The 27,880-nt window shown below is 38.4% G+C and overlaps 1 protein-coding gene across 3 annotated transcripts in view; it reads right to left on the minus strand.

Moving 5' to 3' along the window:
• Window positions 1-27,880, minus strand: part of SRGAP2 (SLIT-ROBO Rho GTPase activating protein 2) — a 248,467-nt gene that overhangs the window by 103,825 nt on the left and 116,762 nt on the right. For all 3 annotated transcript variants that reach the window (XM_054563274.1, XM_054563273.1, XM_054563275.1), the window contains exon 4: window positions 20,586-20,748. In XM_054563274.1, the coding sequence (XP_054419249.1) occupies window positions 20,586-20,748 (163 nt within the window). The remainder of the gene's footprint in view (window positions 1-20,585; window positions 20,749-27,880) is intronic.

Raw genomic sequence — 27,880 nt, forward strand, 5'->3', positions numbered from 1 at the left:
TGTTATGATGAACATATGAGGGTATAGATATCAATATTTCAATTCCTTTGGATATATCCCCAGGAGCGGAACTGCTGAACCACATGGAAGTTCAATTTTTAATTTTTTGAGGGAGTGCCATAAGGTGTTTCACACGGCTGCCGCAGTTTACAATCCCACCAAGAGTATCTAAGGGTTTCCTATTCTCTATATCCTCACAAATGTTAGTTGTCGTTTGTTTTTTTTGATGATTTTGGAGTACTTTCCAGGTTTTACAGATTTCTATAACATTCTGGAAAGGAAAAGTGAGGGTATGAGTAATTTTCTACAGTAACGATGAGAAAACTGAAACCTAGTATGGTGAAAGAACTCTCTTGAGCCACAAGGGCCCAGGCTCAGGCATAGCTCTGAAGTCTAGATTCCCAGCTGAGCTCAGACACAATGAGGAAGACAGAAGAGGAAGAATAAGGGAAAAAAGAAGGGGGAAAAGCCCCATTCCTTCCCTCAAGTCAAAAGAAAGTAGGGTATTTCCAAATGACAGCACAGGCAACCCAGTCGCCCTAAAAACAAGTGCTTTCCAAGAAGGTACCATGGGATTCTGGATTGCTTCTGAATGTACCAGAACATGATCCAGTAAACAGTTAAAACAACACAGCCAAAAGACAAAATGCTATACAATCATCAAAAACAATGTCTTTAGAGAAGATGGGGAAAAATGTTCACTTAAAATGTTAAAAAATTACACAAAACTTAATATATAATATAACTCTAATTTTCTAAAGAAAGTGCACATAGAAAAAAAGATTGGAACAGAATATACCTAAATGTTAATACTGATTCTAAGTAATGATAATTTTCTTCATATTATCGTATTTTGCCGTGTATAACATGCTCCTGTCTATACTGCACGTTTTTGGCCCAAACTTTCAGGAAAGAAAAAAAAATCTTTCGTTTTAAATTCTTAATTCAATCATTTATTTATTTATATTTAGAAACAAAGCTGATTATCATATTCTAGGGTATTATTTTGCACATGGATATTGTTATTGCTTTCAAGAGTTACACTTTTAATGTATAAGCATAAATAAAAGACTTAAAAACATTTATATAGATATGGAACTAGTACTACCCATGTATAATGCGCACCCTTATTTTTATCTCAAAAATTTGGGCAAAAAGTGCGCATCGTACAGAACAAAATACGGCATTTTTGTTTTCCTCACAATGTCTTAAAATACCACATATTACTTTTACAATTGTAAATAATTTAAGCTAAAGTATTTTTTGCTTGTTTCAAAATCAAAGAAAACATAAAAACAGAAATGTCACTTCTTAGTCATGTCTCTGGGCCTTAATGGTAACTACTTAGCTCAACAAGAGGATGATTCCAAGATCTTGAGACCAGGACAGGAGATACTCCTAGGTGCCTGTGGTCTCTTGAAGACAAGAATTAGTGCAGGCAATTAAGATTAGTCTATAATTGGAAGCTTTGTATTGAGTAAATACTAGGAAAAGCTGAATATTGACCCAAATAATTTGAGGGGTATGGGTAAAAGAAATGGGAAACACAGACACACAAAGGAAAACCCCCCAAACACTTGAGGGCTGGGCTTAAAATCAAAGAAGGGTAGAATCAGGTAGAAAAAAGCAAGAGATCAGAGAAAGTCCAGAACTGTAAGGAAAGAAGAGGAGAATGGGAAAACCAAAGATGCTATCTCAAAAGAATAATTTTTTTTCTCATTTGAAATAAAAATCATGCTTAGACAAGCAGGGAGAAATTCAAAGAAAAACTATTGACAAAAATAGGAGAATCAAAAGAAGCCAGTCCTCCAAGAAGGGAGGCTGAAATCAAGGATGCCTACCCTCTCTGGACAAGCTGGGTAAGAAGCAGAATCCAAGTAGTACAATGGAAAATTTGGCCTCACAGGTGCATTTCTAAATAAGCCTTGATTCCTTGTATAAGCACTGATCCTTTAGCTTATCAATATAATGACTGCCACCTTTTTATTGGGTTGGCCAGAAAGTTTGTTTAGTTTTTTCTATAACTTGGCTCTAGTAGTGCTTTGCTGTCTTAACCTTCATTCAAAAACAATTTTGTTAGATTGTATTGTGACAGCTGTCATATCAGCATGCATTTAAAGAATTTACCAAAATTGGTGAATTTTTGTGCAGCCATTTTAATATTGAAGATGGAAGACGACATGCAACATTTTCAGCATATTATGCTTTATTATTTCAAGAAAGGTAAAAATGCAACTGAAATGCAAAAAAAGCCTTGTGCAGTGTATGGGGAAGGTGCTATGGCCAATTGCACATGTCAAAAGTGGTTTACGAAGTTTCTTGGTACTTTTGGCATTTTGGCCAAATGATTCTTTGCTGTTGGGCTGTCTTGTGCTTTGGAAGATCTTTAGCAGCACCTCTGGCCTCTACCCACAAGTGTCCAACAGTGGGAGATAGCCGACACACTCAAAATATCCTGAAAAATGTGTTTTTTCTTTAACAGAAAAAACCATATGGACTTTTTGGCCAACTCAATATACGGGAGGCAGCAGAACATGGTGATAGGAAGAGATGACTCAGGGCTACCTAGGCACAAATCCCAATTTGGCCACCAACTAGCTGTATAACCTTGAATCAATTCCTTAACCATTCTACTCATGTTCTATAAATGGATATGATAAAACCAGTACCCATCTTAAAGGAGTGTTGTGATGATTAATAAGATTAATACATGTAAAGTACTTAGCATAGTCCCTAGGCATGGTTAGCACTCATTTAGTATTAGTTATAATTATTTTTATTATTGCTGTGAATCTTATAATAAAAAATTGGTATGCAGTCAGCTTCCATACCATTAGTGTAGTTTCTCCAGGGAGTAATAAGTTTCTAAAAACTCCTATGTATTTGCATGGTGTCTGATGCACTGTATTAATAATCCTCTCCTTTTGTCAGAAAGGCATCTTGCAGTCAAGAATGAAGTACAGACATACTAAAAAGTAACTTGGCTAGAATTATCATTGATGTTAAAACCATCACATGAGTGACTAAAGTGGCATCCAACATTTACATCACATATAACACCATACATACTATAGGCTTTTATACCACATGAGAAAAAGTCTAACTGTGAAACAGTTCAGATTGTCACAGCCCTAATCTGGGGCGTCAATATTTGCATCACTATTGGTGGGCTGACTAGATACTATTTCCTGATGTAATATAACATGAAGTACCTATTTATAACACATTACCTCTTATGCATTCTAGTCAAAAATAAATAGCTTGAATAAATTTGGCCTCTGGAACTAACTTTCAATTTACAAAAAGTACAGAATACAGGAAGAAGTTAAACAACAATTTAAGGAAGCAACCAGACAAATCTAGAAGGTGGGAAAATCTGCCAGACAATTGGCCTTTTTTACTGGACAAATCATTGTCTTTGAAAAGAAACAATACTAGCCCTAGGTGTGGCTTAGTGGATTAAGTGTCAGCTTGTGAACCAAAAGGTCCCCAGTTGATTCCCAGAGAGGGCACGTGCCTGGGTTGAGGGTCAGGTCCCCATCTGGGGGCGTGAGAGAGGCAACCAATTGATGTTTCTCTCACACATCTATATTTCCCTCTCTTTCACCCTCCCTTCTCTCTCCCTAAAAATGAACAAACAAAACAAAACAAAATAAAATAAAATAGAAACAACACTAGATTAAAGGACATAAAACTTAAGGGACATAAAACTAATGTGCACTGGATACTGACTGACTTGGACAAACTAGTTGTTGAGCACATTTTTAGGACAATTAGGGAAATGTTTACATGGCATGGATGGTAGATGGGATAAAAATTCACTGGAAGGGAAAGGTGGAGATTTTGATTAATAGATTATAAAATGGTATGTACAATACAATCATTTTTTTTATTATACAGGGCAGCATAAAATTAGGTTTACAGTTGTTCATATGGAAAAATAATACAATAATTAATAAATAAGAATATAAGAATAAACTCATGTACACACAAAACTGTAAACCTACTTTTGCCCCACCTTGTAGTTTCACTTCTGTATTTCCTAATTTTCTACAATGCATATCAATTATAAAATTTTAAAAGATTATTCAAAAGAATAGAGAGCAAAGAGGAAGAAAGAGAGGGAAAAAAGGGACAAGGAGAAGGAGAGGCAGAGAAAAGAGAGGGATGAAGAAAGGGAGAAGGAGAGGAAAGCAAGAAGAGAGAGAGAAAAGTAGGTTTTGAATTTATAGTCCTTAAACCTCAGATTGTTAACCAGGTTCAACAATCTGATTTGGGCCCACAACTGGTTTCTAAAGGTTTCTCCAATAAATCTTGAAATATAGGGTGGCAGTAGAAAAAGTGTGAGCATCAAATTCCTATGTTAACTCTTCTTGGTCTTACAAAAAAGTATTTTATTCCACCAAGGTGAGCTTTAATTTTTTCAACTATATAATGGGAAAAATATGACCTTCCAATATAATATTCATAGCAACATTATTCATAATAGCCTCAAACTGGAGGCTGAAGTAACAAGGCTCAGACTGGAGGTTGGTAACTTGAAACTATCAAATGCCATCAACAGTAGAATAGATAAAACTGAAAGTTTCATGCCCCAGGATCCCCTCAGCCCCAGGCAAACAGGGAGTTCTGTTCATCCTAGCTGCTGACTACAGTAGAGGAGACGGAATTTAGAGTTCAAAGCCTGCCAAGTGAGAAGGCTTGATACATGACTTGGGCTTTCCATGCCCATGCTCTAGAAAGGTCATGCCTTAGGTGTACAGAATATGTTCCAGGATTAAGACAAAACCAAAACAGACCCACTTTAACAAAGCATAAAACCAATTCCCCACAAGTCTGAGGTGGTCAATCAGTAATTTAACTGTCTCGAACAAAACTTACTCCTGATAGAAAGATAAGCGTATCTAGAGACGATAATATATCAGCTAGTGTCTAGTATGCCATAAAAAATTAGCAAATGTGAAAAAATAAAGAAATGTGATCAATAGTCAAGAGAAAACCAATAAATAGAAGTAGAACCACAGATGGTGTTAATAATAGCAGGTAAGAAATTTTAAATGTTTAAAAAATAACAAATGAGGACAGGAAAATTTCAGGAGATAGAAGGAAAACTAAAAAAAGAACCAAAGGAAAACCATAAAACCAAAAAACACAATCTTTAAAATAAAAAATCAATTGGGCAGTATTAATAGCAGATTGATGCAACAAAAGATTAGTAAACTTTAGAAATCATCTAAAGCACTCAGAAAAAAAATCTTCCCCCAATGACCTATGTGTCTGTTACCAAACAGCCTAACTAACACATGTGCAAATGGAGTCAAAGCAAGAAGAGAAAATAGGATGGAAGAAATATTTGTTAGAAATTTTCTCAATAAGAAAAACCACTACCTACAGATCCAGGATATTTAGATATTGTACTTACTGAAACCAACCAAATGTAATGAAAACTACACTTAGACTCATCAGAGTGAAGCTGCTAAAAACCAAAGATAAAGAAAAAATATTAGGGAGTGGGTGGTGGGCTGGGCAGAGGGCAAAGGGGAGAAAATTGGGACAACTGTAATAAAACAACAATAAAAAGTTAAAAATAAATAAAATATTTTTTAAAAAGAAAAATATTAAAAGCAGCCATAAAACCCTCCAAACAAGACATCCAAGGGAACCACAATAAAAATCACAGCTAACTGCTCATCAGAAACAGTGGAGGCAAGGAAGGAAAAGAATGACAAAGTTAAATTATTGAATGAATAGTGTATGTTTTGATTTACATGATTTTAAGAAAACAGACAAATACTTCTACTGTGTTAGAAGTCAGGATAGCGGATACCTTTCAGGGAATAATGAATATAAGAGGGCAAAGTGAGTGACTCATGAAATGCTGGTAACATTCTTTTCTTTTTCTGGGTGCTAACTACATAGCTGTTTTCAGTTTATAAAAATTCAGAGCCGTACACTTTATAATATGTGTACTTTGTCTATGTACTTTATAGTTCCATAAGAACTTAAGGAAAAAAAAAACTTGCAAAATGCATGAAAGGATTCAAGGAAATATACTTAGGGCCTACTGCAGTGTATAATATTTATAGCAGGCATTTTACAGAAGTTCATCATCATCATCATCACCAGCATCCCCCCATCATCACCCCACAGTTCTGGGAGATCTAAGTAGACCGAAAAACCCAAAGCTCTCTAGGGGCAAATCTTACTCCTCAATTTGATTTTAAACTCTTTTTGACACCTAGCATAATGCTGTGTTTACAGTATTCACTAAAATACCCCTTCTTTTCTACTGTAGGGTCATATTCACATACAAGGTTGCATATGGACACTTTGGTTTTCTGTCCACTGCCCCTCTCTTTCCCAGACTCCGTATTTTTAAAAATTGTTCTTCAGATTCACGTAATCATCCCTTGATTTATAAAGGCTGAAGTACCATTACACCTCTGGATCTTTTCAACATAGTACCTTAGGCTCTTTCAGAAAAGGTAGATAGATACCTGAGACCTAAAACACCAAAAAGGCAAACACAAACTACCCAAGCAAAAGACTGCAGGCATCTTTGATGGACACAGTCCCTCAGAATTGAATCTTAGTCCAAAAAAAAAAAAAAAGCCTAGACCACCCAGAGAGAAGCCCCGAGAGAGAGAATACAGATGCCGCTGACCTCATGTCACAGAAACCAAAGCTAAAATGCCAGGAACAGCACTCGCTGCAAAGCTCCCCTCAGTGTTGGCTTTGGCAGCAAACCTGACACCCCTTATCAGCAGAGATACCTTTGAAGTAGCTGGCAGCCTTCCCTCCCCTACTCAAATCAGCTCAGCTTCACATCCTATTCTTTTTTTTCCAAAGAGGATCTCTTCATCAGATATGAGAATAAAGCTCAATTAATCAGAACAGATTTTCACTACCAACAAGATAAAATGGGCAAACGGCGCAGCTGTCTGTGAAGCGCTGCACAGCACTGTTAGTGACCATGTTATGATATGGAGGAAATTCAATCAATAACAGACACCGAGTTCAGTGAGGGAGGAAGTAGAGGGTGATTGAAAAATCGCTCATCTACTCCTTGTCCCAAAGACATCTCCAAGTTAAACCCTTTCTCAAGAGGGCAGAACAAAACCACTGGAAACCCATCCTTTTTCCATTATTTCAATCTTCAGTACCTACCAGAAACCTTCTACTACCAGCATTATGAGTCATTTCTTCTTGTCTTATGTATGACAACACCACAGCCCATGTCTCCTTACAGAATCATCATCCTCTCTCCTCACATATGCCAAACAGCTGATTCAAAGACTCCCTAGGAAATCCTATTCCAATCCAAAGGGGATAAATATGTAGGTAGGTAACATGTACTGCTTTTACTTTGACATTTCATTTATCTTCTTTTACAGCCAGATCCTTGGTGCCAAAGGAAATCTGCCTAGTCATGGCAATTCTCTTTTTATTTCAGATATTGTATCCTAACTGATCTACTAATGAGAAAAAGCCATGTATAACATCTGAGGACACTGGAGAAAAGTATTAATTGAGCCTGTTACATTTCTTCCGTGGCACCCTTTTTGCATTCCCCACTTCCTCCAGTGTGACTTACTCATCTGAAGCCAGATTCACCCTTTGCAACCCTCCAAGAATAAAGTAAGAACACCACAACAGGTTGCCTAGAAAAACTGGGCTAGATGCTTCAACACTGTCTGTTGCAGAGGCAAAAATGGCTCACATTTGGATAGGATCTTAAGACTTCAAATGCGCATTATGCTCTTGGGTTCCCAAATACGGAAACCAGAGTATCCAGAACAGTGGCTCTGAACCCTGGCTATATGCAAGAACCACCAAGGCCCTATTCCAGGGAATCTGACTTAATTGCCCTGGAGTAGGGCCTTGGCATTGTATTTTTTTTTTATTATCTTTTAAATCAACTTTATTGAGGCATATAAAGATACAATTAAATCTATACATTTTAAGTATACGGTATGATAAGTTTTGACAAATGCACATACTCATGTAAACACAGCCATAATTAAAATTGTGTATTTCCATAACCCCACAAGTTCCTTTCTGTCCCTTTGCAGTCAATCTTTCACCCGCACGCTGGTCTCAAAGCAATCACTGATTTTTCTTTCTATCACTACAGATTAGTTATCTTTTATAAAATTTCATGCAAATGGACTTATATAGAATGTACACATTGTGTTTGGCTTCTTATTATCAGTAAAATGTTTTTGGAATTCATCTACATTATTATATCTATCAGCATTTTGTTTGTTTTTATTGTGGAGTACCGTCCATATATGGATATACCACCTACGTTTTTCCATTCATCTGTTGATGGACATTTGAGTTGTTTCCAGTTTTGGCTGTTAAGAATAACATATTAGCTTCCTATGGCAGCTATAACAAATTATTGCAAACTTCGTTGCTTAAAACAACACACATTTATTCTTTTATAGTCCTGGAGGTCAGAAGTCCAAAATCAACTTCCCTAGGCTGAAACAAAGGTGTCAGTAGGGGTGTGTTCCATCAAGATGCTCTTGGGAAGAAATTGTTTCCTTGCCCTTTCTACCTTCTTTTCCAGTTGCATTCCTTTGCTCATGGCTTCGTCCTCCAATTTACATCACATGGTTTTCTTCTTTCTGTCTGTAATCTCCCTCCATATCCTTCTTATATGAACACTAGTGATCACTTTTATGGCCCACTTTGGATAATTAAGCATGATATCCCAATCACAAAATCCTTAATTTTTTTTCCTCTCAAATTTGTCTCCATTTTCCCCCTGCCACTTTCCCCTGCCCCACCTACCAGCACCTCCCACCCTCAATCCTTCCCCACTTTGGCTTTGTCCATGGGTCCTTTATATATGTTCCTTGATTTGACCCTTCCCTTTCTTCTGTTACCCCCCTACCTCCTTCCCGCGTGTTACTGTCAGTTTCTTTTGTCTTTCAATGTTGCTTTCAATGTTGTATTTTTTTTGCTTGTTTCTTTTGTTGATTAGATCATACTTATAGGTGAGATCATATGGTATTTGTCTTTCACCCCTGGCGTATTTTGCTTAGCATAATGCTCTCCAGTTCCATCCATGCTGTCGTGAAGGGTAGTAGTTCTTTCTTTCTGCTGCATAATATTCCACTGTGTAAATGTACCATAGTTTTTTGATCCACTCATTTCCTGATGGGCACTTAGGTTGCTTCCAGCACTTGGCTATTGTAAATTGTACTGCTATGAACATTGGGATGCATACGTTCTTTTGAATTGGTGTTTTGGGATTCTTAAGAGTATAATCCCAGCAGTGGAACTGCTGAGTCAAAAGGCAGTTCCATTTTTAGCTTTTTGAGGAAATTCCATACTGTTTTTCACAATGGCTCCACTAGTCTCCATTCCCACCAACAGTGCACTAGGGTTCCCTTTTCTCCACAACCTCTCCAGCACTTGTTGTTTGTTGATTTGTTTATGATGGCCATTCTGAACAGTGTGAAGTGGTATCTCACTGTGGTTTTAATTTGCATTTCTCTGATGACTAGTGATGATGAGCATCCTTTCATATGTCTCTGGGTCTTGTGTATATCCTCCTGGGAGAAGTGTCTATTCAGGTTTTTTGCCCATTTCTTAATTGGATTGTTTGTTTTCCTGGAGTGAAATCATGTGAGTTCTTTTTATATTTTGGAGGTCAAACCCTTGTCCAAAGTATCATTGGCAAATATATTTTCCCATATGGTTAGTTCCCTTTTTGTTTTGCTGATGTTTTTTGTATCCATGCTGAAGCTTCTTATTTTGATGAAGTACCATTTGTTTATTCTTTATGTTCCTTGCTCTAGGGATCATATCGGTGAAAATATTGCTGTGTGGAATATCTGAGAGTTTCCTGCCTATGTTCTCCTCTAGGACTTTTATGGTATCGCAACTTACATTTAAGTTTTTTATTCATCTTGAGTTTATTTTTGTGTATGGTGTTAAATTGGTGGTCGAATTTCAATTTTTGCATGTAGCTGTCCAGATCTCACAACACCATTGTTGAAGAGGCTATTTTTACTCCATTTTATGCTTCTACCTCCTTTGTCAAATAATAATTGACGATAGAGACGTGGGTTTATTTCTGGGCTCTCTATTCTGCTCCATTGATCTATGTGTCTGTTCTTATGCCAGTACCAGACTGTTCTGATTACACTGATCTTATAATATAGTTTGATGTCAGGTATTGTGCTCCCTCTGACTTTGTTCTTTCTCAAAATTGCTGCAGCTATTCGGGGTTGTTTATGGTTCCATATAAATTTTTGAAATGTTTGTTCTATGTCTGTGAAGTATGTCATTGGTATTTTAATAGGGATTGCATTGAATCTATAAATTGTTTTGGGTAGCATGGACATTTTGATGATGATAATTCTTCCAATCCATGAATAAGGAAGAAGTAAAACTGTCATTGTTTGCAGATGACATGATAGTGTACATAGAAAACCCTATAGACGCCACCAAAAACTACTCGACCTAATAAGGGAAGTTAAAAAAAATGAGGATACAAAGTCAATATTCAGAAATTGAAGGCATTTTTGTATACCAAGAATGAAATATCAGAATCAGAAATCAGGAAAAAAATCCCATTTCCTATAGCAACAAGAAAAATAAAGTACCTAGGAATGCTTCCATTTATTCGTGTCATCCTTAATTTCTTTCTTCAGTGTTGTGCAGTTTTCTGAGTACAGATATTTTAACTCTTTGGTTAAGTTTATTCCTAGGTACTTTATTTTTCTTGTTGCTATAGGAAATGGGATTTTTTTCCTGATTTCTGATTCTGATATTTCATTCTTGGTATACAAAAATGCCTTCAATTTCTGAATATTGACTTTGTATCCTGATGTTTTTCTAACTTCCCTTATTAGGTCGAGTAGTTTTTGGTGGCGTCTATAGGGTTTTCTATGTACACTATCATGTCATCTGCAAACAATGACAGTTTTACTTCTTCCTTTCCAATTTGGATGCCTTTTATTCCTTTTTCTTGTCTAATCGCTGTGGCTAGGACTTCCATTACTATGTTGAATAGAAGAAATGAAAACAGATAACCTTGTCTTGTTCCCGATCTTAGTGGGAAAACTTTTAGTTTTTACCCTGAGTATGATGTTGGCTGTAGATTTTTCATATATGGCCTGTATTATGTTGAGGTATGCCCCCCTCTACTCTCAATTTGCTGAGTGTTTTTATCATAAATGGATGCTGTACCTTATCAAATGCTTTTTCCACATCTATTGATATGATCGTGTGGTTTCTTTCTTTTTGTTTATGTGATGTATTATGTTTATTGATTTGTGAGTATTGAACCATCCTTGCACCCTTGGGATGAACCTCACTTGATCATGGTGGGTGATCTTTTTAATGTATTGCTGGATGGATGCGGTTTGCCAATATTTTGTTGAGGATTTTAGCATCTATGTTCATCACTGATATTGGCCTGTAGTTTTCTTTCTTTCTTATGTCTATCTGTTTTTGGGATTATGATGATGCTGGCCTCATAAAAAAAGAATTTGGGAGCCTTCCCTCTTCTTGGATTTTCTGGAACAGTCTGAGCAGGACAGGGGTTGTTAGTTCTTCCTTAAATGTTTTGTAAAATTCTTCTGTGAAACTGTCCAGTCCAAGGCTTTTGTGTGCTAGAGGTTATTTGATTACTGCTTCAATTCCACCAGCTGTTACCAGCCTGTTTAGGCTTTCTGCTCCTTCTTCATTCAGTGTAGGAAGGCTATATTTTTCTAGACACTTGTCCATTTCATCGAAGTTTTCAAATTTCTTGGCATATAACTGTTCATAGTAATTTCTTACAATCCTTTGTAAGAATCCTTACAATTCTGTGCGATCAGTTGCAATTTCTCCTCTTTCATTTCTGACATTATTTATTTGGGTCCTCTCCCTTTTTTCTTGATGAGTCTGCTTAAAGGCTTGCCCATTTTGTTTATCTTTTCAAAGAACCAGCTTCTGGATTTGCTGATCCTTGGAACTGTTCTTTTAGTCTTTATGTCATTCACTTCTGCTCTGATCTTGATTATTTCCTTCCTTCTACTCACTCTCGGCTTTGTTTGTTGTTGTTTCTCCAGTTCTTGAAGATGTAGGCTTAGATCACTTATTTGAAATGTTTCTATTGTTTTTAGGTAGGCCTGTATTGCTATGATTTCCTCTCTCCCGACTGCCTTCACTGTGTCCCATAGGTTTTGAACTGTTGTGTGTTCATTTCCATTTGTTTTCAGAAACTTTCTGATTTCTTCTTTGATCTCATTATTTACCCATTCATTGTTTAATAATGTGCTATTCAGTCTCCATGAGTTTGAATGTTATTGAGTGTTTTCCTTGAGATTGGTTTCTAGTTTCAAGCCCTTATGGTCAAAGAAAATGCTTGTTATGATTTCAATTTTCTTGAATTCGTTGAGGCTTGTTTTGTGTCCTATCATGTGGTCTATCTCTGAAAATGTACCACGTGCATTTGAAAAGAATGTGTATTTTGCTTCTTTGGGATGAAAGGTTCTATAAATGTCAGTTAAACCCATTTGATCTAATGCATCGTTCAGTTCCACAATCTCCTTGTTGGTATTTTGTATGGAAGATCTATCCATTGTTGACAGTGGGGTGTTAAAATCCCGTACTATCAGTGTGCTGTTGTCTATATCTTTCTTGAAGTCCCCACTGTCCTACTGAAGAATATTTTCTTGCTATTTCTAGGTGTTTTTTTCTACCTTGTCCTTCAGCCTGCTGAGTCGATTCTCTGCTTCATCTAGCCTGCTTTTGATTCTTTCTACTGTATTCTTCAATTCAGAAAACTGTATTCTTCACTTCCTCTTGCCTCTTGTCGATGGTTTCTATGTCCTTTTTCATGCTGATATAGTTTGCAGTAAGTTCTTCATAGTTTCCCCGTAGTATTTGGTAATTCTCTCTGAGCTCACTGAGCTTCCTTAGAACCATTGTTTGAATTCAGTATATCTGATAGTTACTTGCCTCTATTTCATTTAGTTCTCTTTCTGGGGACTCCTCCTTTCTCTTCTATTGAGGCGTGTTTCTTTGTCTTCTCATTATTTGTGTGACTCTTCTTTTTTGCTTCTGCTTCTTAAATTGATCTGTCTTGATTTCCTGACTTTGTGGTGTGAATGTCTATGGTAGGAGACCTGTGTGATTCAGTGGTGCAGTCCTTGATCTCCCAAACTTGCTGCTCTTTGGATGCTTTTTATGCTGTTTATGTTGACTCTCTGGAAGTACCTGGGTTTTGATTGTTGTTTGGTTGTTCTTTGGGGGGTCCTACCCTCCAGCTGGTTGAGGGTCACTCTGCTCACCACATGTTGAATGTTTTTGTGCAGGTGCTGCCAGAACAAAACCACAAAGCCCAGGAAAAAAACCCACGTCCGCAAAAATAACTACCCCCTGCAATCCCACTATGAGCAGCAAATGAACCAGTATTAATAAGGCTGTAAAGAGATGAAGACTATTATAAGAAAGGAGAGAAATAAACTATTAGTATAAAAGCTAATAATTTAATATGCACAAACTTGATGGACCTGAAATGAACATTAAAGGCTATGTAGTAAAGAAAATATTGCAAATCATGGAGAAGACCACAGCGGATTTCCTTTCAGAGGCCTCTAGTATTTACCGCTGTTTTTCCTTCCTGGATCTGCCTCTGATAATGTCAGATGTTGACCCTGTCTGACTTTAGACAGTCTGTTCGAGAATTCCAGGAATCTACTGTTTGTGGCTGTCTCATTCAGTTGTTAATTTAGTCACTCTGCACTCAGCAGTCAAGCTTAGGCACCACAGGGCGGGGCAGAGTGCCTCCTGGGGGCGGGGCTAGTGGGTCTTCTCATGCTGCTGCCACTCATGGGAGTGGTCTGCATGAGCAAGATAGCTGATGCTGTATAGGGGAGGAGTCAGCACCGGGATCCTGCCATCTACTCTCTCAGCTCTCTCCCCAAAGCCTCCGTCTTTGGTCTCTCCTCAAGTGTCTCTAGACCCTTCTGTGCCCTCTTTAGCCAGGGATCTACTATCTCTGGCTGCCACTCTGTACTCAGCAGTCATGCTTAAGTACCCCAGAGCCAGGGCACAGTCTCTCCTGGGGGTGGGGCTACCGTGTCCTCTCATACCCCTGCAGCTCAGGGTAGTGATCTGCCTGAGCAAGATGGTTGCTGCTGTATGGGGGATGAGTCAGCACCAGGAATCTGCTGGCTATTCCCTCAGTTGTCTCCCCAAAGCCTCCTTCCCCAGTCTCTCGTCAGATATCCCTAGCCCACTCTGCCCCCGCCTTTGTCAGAGACCAGGGTAAGTGGTTGCAAACAAAAATCTATGCGTTGGCTCTTTAAACTGCTCTTGGAGTCTCCGGCCTCCTGTCTCTTGCAGAGAGCAACCCTGCAGCTTTTCACAGCTGCCTGTTACTGGTGTACTTTTTGGGCTCTGGTGCTGTAGGCTGGAGATCCCCACTTATGGTTTAGACCTCATTCTTCTCAGGGGGGGTCCAACTGGCCATTTAAATATTCCTCTGGCGCTGCTGCCTGTGGGCACCCAGCCAGCCTTCTCGAGTCTCCACCACACTCCTTACCGTCAGGTTGTGCTAAAGCTGATTCTTCTGTCTATCCGAAGTTGTAAGGCTCAGTTGTCTGTTTCAGGTTATTTCTCCATAATTTAGTTGTAATTCTAGATTGGTGCTGGGAGAAGGTCAGTGTAACTTCCATTCACTCCTCTGCCATCTTGCCTTCTCAAGATCTTCATAGGTACAAAGTCTTATATAAATAAGGTAGTGTTCACACGTTCCAGGGATTAGGATATGGACATCTTTGGGGGGGGCATTATTCAACTCACAACAAAAGCTACTGGGAATATTCAGGTACAAGTCTTTGTGTAGATATATGCTTTTATTCCTCTTGGGTAAATACCAAGACACGGAATTTCTGGGTCATATGGTAAGTACATATTTAACTTCATAAAAAAACTGTGAGGATACTTTCTAAAGTGTTTGTACCACTTCACATTCTCACTAGCAATATGAGAATTCCAGCTGTCCTCACTAATGGTATTGTCAGTCTTTTTAATTTTAACCATTGTAGTGATATGCTATATATCTACAGATATGCTGTAAAGCGTATCCCCTTATAGTTTTAGTTTTCATTTCCCAAATGATTGATGATATTAAGCATCTTATGTGCTTATTGGCCATTTTTTAATATATCTCCTTTAGATAGTTTCCCAGTCTGTGGTTTGTCTTTCATTCTCTTAACAGGGGTTTTCTAAGAGCAAAAGTCCACGAATTGGTGGTCTGATTTATCTTTATTCTTTTATAGTTCATGCTTTTTATAGCCTAAAAAAAAAAATCTTTGTCTATTCAAGGTCACAAAGATTAAAAAAAAAAAAAATCCCCAAGTGACTTTCATGCACAGGCAAAGTTAAAGCTACTGGTCTATTGGGAATCTGACCTAGCTTTCTCAATTTAACTTGACTTTCTGCCATAGAACCTTAGCATAATGAAGGTATGACAGATGTACAGTTAACTGGAATACTGTAAAAAAAAAAAAAAAAAGAATGCAATTGAGAATCTTAGGACAATTGACCAGCTTCCAAACCTAAATGTGAGCAGCTGTTAGGGGTTAGAAACAGTGACTTCAAAAGCAAAGCCAAGGTATTTTAAGTGTGTGCCAGTTAAATCAGAAAAGGAAGAGAGAAGAGGATTTTCCTCATCCCTCTGGGAAAAAGCACACCCAAGTTTATTTCAGTTTGTATTGAGAAAGTGGGGAAAATTATTTCTATTCTTGGTGGGATTCTTTAGAATGTGCCTCTCACAGAGATGACATGGAACCGGGGGTGTTTGGCAGTGTTTCGCCCCTGTTTTTTAAGCCACTGCATTAAAAAATGAAGGTGGCAGCAATAATATTTGCCTAAACCTTGGTTCCAACAGGGGTTAGACAGACTAAGCTTTCATTACACGAGAGGAGATGTCAGGAGCACCAAATGGGCTCAATTTCCCCTGGAGTCCTAGACAAAGTGGGTCTGTTTCTAAGCTGTGGACAGGAGGCTACTTTCTCCAGATGTTATATTTAGCTGAAGGAATCCACCATAGCTTCATGCAAATGTAAAATATGTCCCTAGAGACATAACCACAAACCAGAGGGCCAGCAGGGAGCATCCCTTTAGGGGGTAGCATAGAGGGGCCAATTGTGCAACCACACTGACATCCCCAAATTAGCTGATTTAGCTGTGAGCCAGATTTTCGGCCAGTTCTCACATTTAATGAGTCTTTGTCTCCTTCTTACAAGAGATTCTGTCCCCAGGGAGAAAAACCCTCTGCCCTAATTCCCTCCCAACTTCCAGCTGCTTGCCCAGACACCAGGTAGAAGAAACAACCCCATGTTGATGTTTAACACCTCCAAACCCTTTGAAGGTCTGTGTGCAACAGAAAAGGTGAGATCAATTCTGTAACTAAGTGAAATACCTGGATTTAGTAGAAAAGAGTAAGAAAATTTGGAATACCTTCTACTCTGCACAGCATACCTAGAAAGTCCTAATGCAACACATAGGTAGAACCTTGATTTCTAAAGCCAAATGACTTGATTTAAATACTAGTTTTACCTCTTTTTTTCTTAATCTCTCTAAGCCTCAGTTTCCTCCTTCATAAAGTCGGGATAATAACAATACTTACCATATAATAGAATTATTTTAAGGATTAAATAAGGTAGTTGTATATAAAATGTTTAACACTGTACGTGGCATATAAAAATTCAAAAAATGTTTGTTTTTGTTCTCATAACCTGTGCTAGTGAATCAAGTCTTTTTAGATTAAGAAGAAGGAAGAAGAGGAAGAGGAGAAGGAGACAACCCATGTTTTTTGCTAGTAAATAATAGATTCAAATTTGTGCAAAGCTTAGGTGAATTTTCATGGGCATTCACAGCTGAACCAGAAATAAAGCTATCCTTTCTGAAGTCGGTGTCTCCAGAGAAATGTGGATTTTCCTTTTGCTGTTGGGACCAAATTGACAAGTATAATATAAGGTGTATCTATTTTATACATTTGGATTTCACTTTGACGTCTCTTGGTTGCTGGCCGTTATAGAAAAAAGAATCTGAATGCTTCATTCTTCACCAAATTTGGTCTTCAGTTACTTAAGCTAGTGCCCCTCCACACCACATCCACTTCTGCTTGTCCTTATCCCAGGGACTGCAATTCCCTACCGCAATGCAAAGGTCACCGACAACCTGAAGAAAGCCTCCAATGTAGGACACCCTTGTCACCATAGAATTACAGTATACCAGATTTCAAAAGCATCGTAGAGGTCACATAGCCAAACTCTTTAAAAAAAAAACCAAAACTTTAGGGGACTGAGGCACAGGAAGGAGAAGTAATCATCCAAGGTGATAGAGTTACTAGCAGAGCTGAGCCCAAGAGGAAAGGTCACTTGGAAAAGGCCTCTGTTCTGAGGACACAAGCCAAGCCCTGGAAACTTCACAGAGCTGAAAGGGTAGCCAGGTACATTCTTTAGTTCTCTTATCTGATTACTGTATCTTAACCAGTGGGATTCTAATTGTTCATGTGCAACATACTTGAAACAAAAGAGACTGAAAAATAAAGGTATGAAGAGAGATTGCTTCTTTGCCCATTACTAGAAAGCAGAGAGGCTCACAGCCAGCCAAAACAGCATCACTCTACTCTATGATCTGCCAAGCCAGCTTCTACTTTGGAGTTCTCTGTCTACATTGGACCCCAAAGGAGAGAGCAAAGGGATTACTTACCCTGTGGGATAGTAAACATTGGCAATTCAACAATTCTATACATACCTCTAATCAACTATGATTTAACTGATAAAAATGTATAAAGATCAAGAGAAAGCCCTATGATCTGCAAAACTATATACAATTGTATGACTAAATCTCACAAACATAATGTTGAATGAGAGAAAGCAGACACAAAAAAGTACATACTAATTGCTGCTATTCCAAGTTACAACAATTATCACTTGGGTTTGGGAACCCCTCTCCTGAATTCCTGATGACTAGAAAAAAGAATGGGGAGGGGTCTTCTAGGGGACTGAAATATTCTGTTTCTTTTCTGAGAGCTGGTTACCAGGCATGTTCAGCTTGTAAAAATGCATTTAGCTGTGGGTCTATGTGCTGTGTACTCTTATTCAATAAAATGTAATATATAAATGGTCCTACAAGTAATTTAGAAACACACAGCTTAAGGTCAACCCTGAGACCATGGCGAGGAATATAATTCACAAGTGAATTTTCCTTCTGGAGGGCAAATGTCTCATGTTTTTTATGTATGCCATGCTATTAGGCCTTTGGCAAAACGTCAAGGGCCCCTGAGGAACCAGGAAATCTCATGGCTTTGATAACGAGCTACCTTCAAAATAAACATCTCTGAGATCTGCAGAGGCTATAAGTCTCTCAGCTTGGTTCTCCCCTAAACTTCCATAGCTGGGAGAACAGGGAGTTGAGAGATTGAGTGATGTCTAGGTAGCTGAACATCTCTCACAAAAGTTTTTTTTCTCAGATGTGCACAGAAACTAAAGGAGAAAACTATCAGTCAAACTCTTTCCTTCTGAAGATGGTTTAAGCAGCTGTCAAGGTCATAAAGAAAAGCTGAAGTGGTATCTGATTACTATCAAGGTTCCAGCCAAATAGGTTTTAAATTTTTGCAATAAAAATTGTACATATTTAAGGTGTAAAAGAGGATGATTGCGCGCGCGCACACACACACACAGAGTGAAATGATGTCTATAGCCACGCTAATTAACATATCTCCTTGCATAGTTACCTTTCCGTGTGTGTGTGTGTGTAAAAGAGCACCTGAAGTCTACTCTATTTCCAGTATTCAGTACAGTATTATTAACTATAGTCATTCACTTTAGTCGCATATTTGCGTCACCAAGTGTTGCAGGGCAATTCAAATTAAAGACAAGTAAGCTACAGCAGATGCTAAAAACATGGAGATGGTGAAATGGACTCTTGCCCCTCAGTGAAGCATGGCCTCAACCACAGCAAAGCCGGACCACTAGAAATAGCCAGTGAGGGCTAGAAGGAGTTATCTTTCTCTTCCCTCTTTTCCCTGTCAGATGATTGTACCCTTAACATCCTGTGTCTAAGACACAGGGAAAACCCCTTCGCAGATGCAATTATATAGTTGGAAAATTCTAAATCATTCATTTTTTTCATGCTGCTATAAACAGAAGAAACTGAGTTCTAATTACAGACCTACTGAGATCTGGGAAACTTTCTAATGTTAAGAATTGAAAAACTGAACAAGAGCTATGGCTATTACTGACCCCAGTTCTGTTTACTGTAGACTTTTCCCTCCCAGCCTCGAATTTTAACACAGAATTTTGTCAAATGAAAACCAATGAATTCCTTATATATGAAACAAATAAAGTAGCCTATATAGATTCTTTATACCTGTAACTTGTGGGAAGATTATTTGCTTTCTGAAATGTCTTCTGTGTATCTCAGAACTTCAATGTTAAACATAGTATATCATGTACAATGGTTGGGCCTTTGCCACCATTTGTTACCAAAATTCATGAATAAATGTCTCCATAGAGGGTTCAGGTTGAGAGAGCTTAGAAAATAGGTTCCTGGGTTTCTAAGAGCTTAGTTCCATTTCTGACAGATAAGGTGAATTTGGCATAAATTTCTTAATATTATCATAACTATTTTTGAGTTTTTCCTTGGTCAAATTTTTCAACTTATACCCAAGGAATTGTGACAAATAATTGAACTTCAAGAAGCATGCAGGGACCCAAAGACAAAGATATGTCATATAAACATATATGAATTTGCTAAATGAACTATAAGAAAAAAACATGAAGTGACACTAAAGGTCCCTGAATCTTTTTTCTTTTAATTTTATTTTAATTTATTTTTTCAAATACATTTGTCTCTGCCTCCCCCCCACCACTTTCCCTGGCCCCCTCCCTTCTTCCCTCCCTCAGCTCTTCCCCTTTGGTTTTGTCCATGAATCCTTGCTATATGTTCCTTGACTTTCCCCTTCCCTTCCTTTTCCCTGCCCCCCCTCCCTCCTTCCCTCTTGTCTCTGTTGATTTCTTTTCCTTTCAGTGTTGCTGGTCTTATTTTCCTTGCATCTCTGTATTGTTGGTGAGGTTCCACTTATAGGTGAGATCATATGGTATTTGTCTTTCGCCCCCTGGCTTATTTCGCTTAGCATGATGCTCTCCAGTTCCATCCATGCTGTTGCGAAGTTTAGTAGTTCTTTTTTTCTTTCTGCTGCGTAGTATTCCATTGTATATATGTATCATAATTTTTTGAAAAGGTCCCTGAATCTTAATAGTTTCACAAATCACTTACAGAAATCAATCAAGCATAGCTATTTTTAATACATACAGATTATGAACAATGCTGCCAATCCTGGAGCTGTACTTTGCGAATACTTTCCCAGACCTACTAATAATTCAGCTCAGAAAGAAAGAAAAGAATGTCAATTTAATATTTTTTTCTTCATGAGTGCATTGTAGGGAATGACCAATGGTAAGCCTTGTAAGTGAGCCAAAAAGACATTCTTTCTCTTGTTTACGAAGTTGTGTCATTGCTCCACCCAAGTGTCTCTATGACTAGAAATAGCTACATACCTTTTTAAAGAGTCTTCCTGAGTCCTCGCTGACTTGAACAAATCGAGGAATGATATTATTCAGGTAGATGTCGCTCAGTGTGGTGTGGTCCCTGCTCTCCCGCTTCACCTGGTTTAAGAGGAGATTCCAGCAGTTGACTGGAGAGAGAACATTCTGATCCTTCCTGCAGAGAAACAGCAAGGAAAAAAAAATCCTGGTTAGTAAGCTGCCAGGGCCAACATCTATGACTACAGTCCACATCACAAAATCACAGTGATTGAAGTCAAACCAGAAATAAAGATATTTTTCCTGAACTCTGCACCTCTACTTTTCTCTTTTTCTAAAAACTCAATGAAGAAAAAGGAGAAAAGAAGAATAATGAGGAGAGGGAATGGAGAGGAAAGAGGAGAAGAAGCAGGACTATCTGTTGACCATCAACTAAGTTGAACATCTATGAACTTGGTGTATGCTTTATGTGCATTATCTCATCTAAGCTCCATCATTTCACTGTGGGGAATAAAAAGAAAGAACTACTGTTATTCCCATTTTACTTAGTAGAAAACTTGCCCACAGCTAGTGAGAAGGAGTCACGAAGATAGCAAGATGAAGTCAGGGACTAAAACCACAATTCTGTGTTGTCTGACTAGAAAAAGGTCTAGGCTGTCTCATGCCAAGTCCATTCCTTAGCCACTAAGTCATTTGATATGTCTCTAGGGTTAGAGACAAGAGTTAAAGATTTTGTCTAGAGACAAAAATCACTAGAGCACTACAGACTCAATCTCCACACATTTATCTATTGTAGAATTCCATGAATACAACATTGGAGGCAGTTGCCGTGAAAAAAATTGCTAAAACTCTTTATTCTCATAGAACACATCTAAGGAGGCTTTGGTTTCACTGACTGGGCCATTATCTCATGTCCCATACAACCTAGAGCACAAGCACACCCAAGTGGACACATGTATTCCTAAAAACTCCTACAGCCTGAGGGAAATAGTGAAGTGCGAAACCAAGATGCTCATTTCTAAAGAAAACATTGGGATCCAAAAGAATTAGTCTCTACTCAGTTCACAGCACTAATTTAAGGAACAGAAAGTTCTGCATCTGCAAGTTGGATCTCTTTAAGGAGAGAATTAGAAAGTAGGGGTTGTTTGTGGTACTATTTATCAAGGGCTTACTATGCATTTGGCACATGGCTGGGTCCATGTTTAACTTGAACCCTACAACAACCTGATGAAGTAGGTGTTGTTAACCACATTCAGCAGAAGAGGAACGCTGGACTGAGAAAGGTCAAATATCTTGGTCAAAGTCACATAGTGAAAATGTGTCAATGCTAGAATTCAAAACCAAGCCTTGTAATTGCAAAGAAAAAAGCTCTTAATCACTACAAAGAATCACAACCTGTTCACTCCCCTTACCCCTAGTTGCTCCCTATAGTCAGACTCTCAATGCAAAGAAAGTAGCTGGAAGAGTGTCTTGGTTCTTGAGTCAGCATTGCCTCTATTCGGGGCTGGAGGCTGCCCAGCACTTGAGATCTGTAGAGCATGGAATTCAACGTGGGCTTTCCCAATTGTTATAAGGTAACTATTAACACATAATCACACCACACCTACTCTGGCTTCAGAACACACCAGACCATTAAATCAAGTATCTGTCTAACCAGCACCAAGAAGTTGCTTCAAACCGATGAATATTAGAGTCCAAACTAGAACTGTTGTGTGTGGCCTCCCACATCCACCCTCTGCCCCACACTTGTATCACATATACCTACATCACACGTATGTGCTTACCACTGCTGTAACATTATGTCCACTTACCTTCCAAGGGAAATTAAAAGATTTCTATGGAAATAAAAAATATATACCAGCCAAGAGATACATGTAGTTAATCTACTGCTTGCAAAATGTTTAGCATCTGCTCCTGACTGGTGTGGTTCAATTGGCTGGGCATCATCCTGAAAAGTGAAAGGCTGTTGGTTTGATTCCCAGTCAGGGCACATGCCTGGGTTGCGGGTTTGGTCCCCAGTCAGGGTGCGGATGAGAGGCAACTGATAGACATTTCTCTCCCTCTTTTTCTCCCTCCCTCCCTGTCTCTCTAAAAGTAAATAAAATCTTTTAAAAAAATGTTTAGCATCTGAGAAAAGGTAAATAGAAAATAATCTTAAATTCAAAATGATGAGACATTTGAACACATGCATTCAGGGACATTTGATGTTTCCATTGCAAGAAAACTTTCAAATTGATTCCAAATCAGTTTCAGTTACAAAGCCCTAAATAATGTAATTTATATTTTTATTGGGTGGCAAGATATCCATGTCTTCAGGAAGCATATATATCAGGCATTTATATTTGCTTTGTAAAAGGACAGATCTTATAAGACCTTAACTTTACAACTGGTTTTGACCTGCTTCTTATGAATGAACATAAATTGGTGGTCTCTGCTGATTCTTTTCCTACAGCACTTTACACACATAAAAACAATTCAATTACACAAACATAAATATTTGTATCTTATAAACATATGAACAAAGTACAATATTAGGGGCTTTAGTGGTTATAAAAGTACTTAAGTCACAGTGCAGTGTGGGAGACAAAGAAAGACCTATAGTACAAAAGATCATTAGAGGTACAAACAGAGGGTCAGCTAGCTCACACATGTACACCACAGATCACAAGTGGAAGGAGGAGAGGCAGAAAGCAATCTCACATCATGGAAACTGAAGCAGAGCATAAGTTCTAACAGTACCCTCAGAAGAAAGGATGAGAAAAAAAAAAATGAGTTAATTAAAGGGATAAGCAGAAAGTGGGAATCTTTTAAAATAAAATAACTTTTCACTTGTACTAATAAATTTATATTTATTAAGAACTTGTAAGATGCTACAAGTACTTTCTAACATGTATGTATTTCTATTCTTAGAGCACGTAGTGGGACAGCCATTACTGGTTTCAGTGAGCAAGGGCTCTTAAGGTGTGTTCTGAGACACTCTAGACTTACAAAAAAAATCACATTTCTGTTTCAAACAACTGTAACACATCCATCCACATGAGCAGCTCCCCGCTTAAATGTGCAGGGGACCCAGAGTCCAGCTTTCCTGCAGTGTCATCACAATGCTTTATGGGTGCCAGGTGAACTTCCTTGTATGTCGACTTTGGAATAAAGAATCAATGCATGTGTTTGATCGTCTAAAAAATGTGCTATTCGTTAGAATAGATGTTGCTCTGCAAAGACTTAGCTTTCAATTCCAGCCCGTGTTCCCAAAACTGTTCAGGTGAGAACGTGACCTAGCACACAGTGGTCATTTCATTACATGCCACAGAAGGCTTGGGGGCCTATGTTGTGTTCATGGTGTTGGGTTGGCCAAAAAGTCCTTTTAGTTTTTTCTGTAAAATAAAGCACACATTTTTCATTTTCACCAATAACTTTATTGATTTGGATATTCCGAATATGTCAGCTATCTCCTTCATGGTATAATGTTGATTGTTCTCAATTAATGTCTTGATTTGATTGCTATCAACTTCAATTGGTGTACCAAGCCATGAAGCTTCCTCCAGCAAGAAATCTCCAGCAGGAAACTTCACAAACTACTTTTGATACTTTCTATCAGTCACAGCACCTTCTCCATATACTGCACAGATTTTTTTTTTTGTTTTTGCATTTCAGCTGTGTTTTTACCTTTCTTGAAATAATAAAGCATAATATGATGAAAATGTTGCATATTTTCTTCAATCTTCAATACTGAAATAGCTACACAAAAATCCACCAATTTTGATAATTTTTTAAAGTGCACACTGATGTGACAGCTGTCACAATATAATCTAACAAAATTGTTTCAAATGAAGTTAAAGACAACTAAGTACTACTAGAGCCATCTTATGGAAAAAAACAAACTTTTTAGTCAACCAATAGAAAGGCCATGGGTGGGCAGTGAGAACACAGGTGCTCAGTGTTATCCTACCTCACTATCAATTGTAATATTTCTTATACATTTTAGGGCTCACCCAATTAATATTTATGAAGGGGAATGAGGACAGCTGCTAGGTAATGTTAATGATCCAATTTTAAAACAAAATATCCTTTTCAAGCACCTAAATCAATTTAAAACTATTCCAAGATTACAACAACTCATCTGTGTGAATCGGTAGTTTATTAACATTGGGCAACCTAACCAGAAACAGAAATAACTAGCATGTTGAAACTGACATAAAACTGCAACTCTCGTTCATAATCCCAATTTAAATATTTGGGGTTCATAAACACTCTCATTGTGCTCACTGATTAACTGTGTAATAGGTACTCTTTATAAATTTGCACTTTAAAAGTAGATTTACACTAGCAAATCTGTTGCATATATGGTGGTTCTATTCAAGATTTTAATTTTTAAAAAGGAATCTGTGATTTTAAAAATAGTACTAGACTCTGTCGTCTGTTTCTTCTATGTGGTTCCCACTCTCTTTTACTAATACAGTAGTTTTTCATATAATATATTTGGTTCTTTGAGTCTGTATGCTCACTCAGACATATTCTTCCTTTCAACTGAGGTGTTTTAATTAATGTATTTATTTATTTTGGGGAGGTGTTGGGGCAGGAGAGGTGAAAGGCATGCTGTAGGAGGGGAACACAAATACCCTGTAGAGACAATTCTCCCAGCCAACACGAACAAAGATGAAACACACTTCAGGCTGGAAAATAAGCGAGTCAACGAGACGTGATTTCATGGGGAGCATATTAAGGTTCTGCTAGAGTGGTTTCCTGCTTTAGCAGCTTTGCAGCCTTATTTTATTTGGGACTGCTGGAGCCAGGGGAACTTCGTTTGGTTAGGAGATTGAAATTTGCCTTGATATCTTTTCCATCTATCATTTGTTTGTACAGTTTCTTTACTTCCCCCGCCCCTAGAGTCTTGGGTTGTGTAATACTTGGGCATTTAAAGAAAAAGGTCTACATCCCTTAGGAATGTGCTGAACAGCTGCAAACCTCCTCAAACACTAATCCCTAAAAAGCAGACAAAATATCCAGAAGTGTTTTCTTACTTAAAAATTTTTTCAGGAGGAAGATCAAAAAAAGAAAAAACATCTTACTGTACTTGAGAGGGAATGACTCTCGAGTCCAAACAAAGGAGGCCCAGACAGTCACAAGCCAGCTATGCATCCTTGTAAGAGGGAATTATAATACATGCACTGAAAAGAATAAACCTGCACAGCTCAACCATTAGCTTCAAATACATTAGCCTAGTTTTTCTCTTCAACTTAGACTATTTATGGACATTCAACAAACTTGGCAACAAATGCTCAAAGGGATTTCTCTCAAATATCTAGGGTGAAGACCTCCATAAAGGTCCAATTTGGCCTGTATCACACTTCTATTTTTTTCTTTTCTTGTTTTTTTTTTTTTTTGCACATCCCCTCTGTTTGGTTTCGGTTGTCTCATCTGTAAAATGGACACATGCCCTATCAGTGTACATCTAGCTCCCTAAAGATCTTCAAAGCATGACTGTAAAATCCTGGAAGCTCTGCTGGCCTAAGGTGCCATTTAATTAACAGTTGCAATGTTCATAGCTCCACAGATGGGATGTGTGACACAAGCTTGGCATCACTGGGTGGCTTGAGCTTCTGCATTGCTCTAGTGAAGAATGTTTCCTTTTGGGCCAATAGTCTCTGACATGCCCAACTCATAGGTCTGCTGTGTGGCTCATTTGAGACGCTAGATGCAAAAGAATTACATCAACAGTAAAGCACTATACAAATGTGAAGAAATATTATTATTTTTATTTCCAAACAAACTAGGACTCAGCTTTCATCAACTTCCAACTTGCTCCTCACCCGGCCCTGGGCTAAGGCCAAGAGTGCAGCCCGCAGAAAACGAACAGCCCTCAGCAAATAATAGTCGGGATAAGACAGCAGCAACAGGCAATTAACCAAGCAGCTGTAGTCTCTGCAAAGACGTGAGGGAGATACCAATGGGAGAGCAGAATTTAATCTTTTCACTGTTGTTCCCCTGAGGGGCAAGGTGGAACGCTCAGTACTGCATTTCACACAGGGAACGTGTGCTGAGGTAGACAGGAAGAAAGCCAGAGGGAGCCCAGGTAGCCAGAACCCGAAGTGCTTCAGCAACTTCTGCTGAGCCCCGTTTCTCAGAATTCCTACCAAAACTGTTAGTCTGTATATAGAGGACATTAGTAAATCCTGAAAAGAATATCGTTTCTCTCTTTTAAAAACAGACATATATGTGATGACAGATGAAATCCAAAATAAGCTAAAGACATTATTCAATATGTTATTCAGCATCCAACTATAAGAAGGATAAGAAAAAGGCACATATTGATATTACATAATAAAAGGGATCATTTAATGATGGTTGAACAGGGAACTAGTGACGAGGGGGAGGCTAGATTTTTAAACTTAAATTCCTTCCTGGTACCTTGATTAAAATGAAATGAACTGAGGCAGGCAAAGAGATTATTTTATTCAGATGAGTGTTATTAGCCTTTCTGGCTTATTTTCTCTGCTATGCATTTTGCTGATGCTGACAGAAGCAGCAGGGTTGGATAGAGAGGCAGAGCTGCAGCGGATTTACGGTTTGACAGTGCCCTGCATAAAATCAGACCCTTGCTGACCCAGATAAGCCAGAGGATGCGTTGGATTTACTGGGGAAGGCACTGGGGGTGGGGGGATCTCCAAGGTGGAGACTGACTTGAAGAAGATTCTTCCTCAAATGGCTGCTTGGTTGTGTGATCCAGTAGTACAATGGCAGCCTAAAGGCATCTTTCAAAGATGAGCAGGCAGCAAGCAGGGAGGGGACAAACTTACTTCTCTGGGCTTATCACAGCTCAGGCTTCTTCTCTGCCAGCAATGAGATCAGAGTATAAGGAGAGTTCTGAGACAGAAGGAGAAAAGGGCCAAAAGCAAAAATGTATATTCTATGTATGCAGAAATGAGCTTTCAAGTTTTCAGGGATAGGTTAATACCACAAATGGTCTTCGGTAGCCTGAATAGATGATTAGAAAGGATTCAAGCAGTGGTGACCCACCTTACTCAAAATAGTCTAAGTTGTTCCCTATAATCAGGTTTGGGGAAAGAGCTGTATAGAAATGGAATTCTTGTGGCTCTGGGTTAGTTCCAAGGAGCTCAGCCACACCCTTGGAATAATGGCATGTCCCAAGGATAATGGCTGGGAGCTTAGGAATCTGCTTTGAAGTTAAGAACTGTAGCAGCATGGTGTTTGACATTTTAATAATGTCAGCACCGTGCCTGACATTTCCTGAATTATCATAGGACCAAGGTTAATCTGGGTTGGATAGGGAACAGTTGTTCCCAAATCTA

The sequence above is a fragment of the Pteronotus mesoamericanus genome, unplaced genomic scaffold (assembly GCF_021234165.1).
Source record: "Pteronotus mesoamericanus isolate MK-2021 breed Mesoamerican mustached bat unplaced genomic scaffold, CSHL_Meso_final scaffold_705, whole genome shotgun sequence".
In the NCBI taxonomy this organism is placed as follows: domain Eukaryota; kingdom Metazoa; phylum Chordata; class Mammalia; order Chiroptera; family Mormoopidae; genus Pteronotus; species Pteronotus mesoamericanus.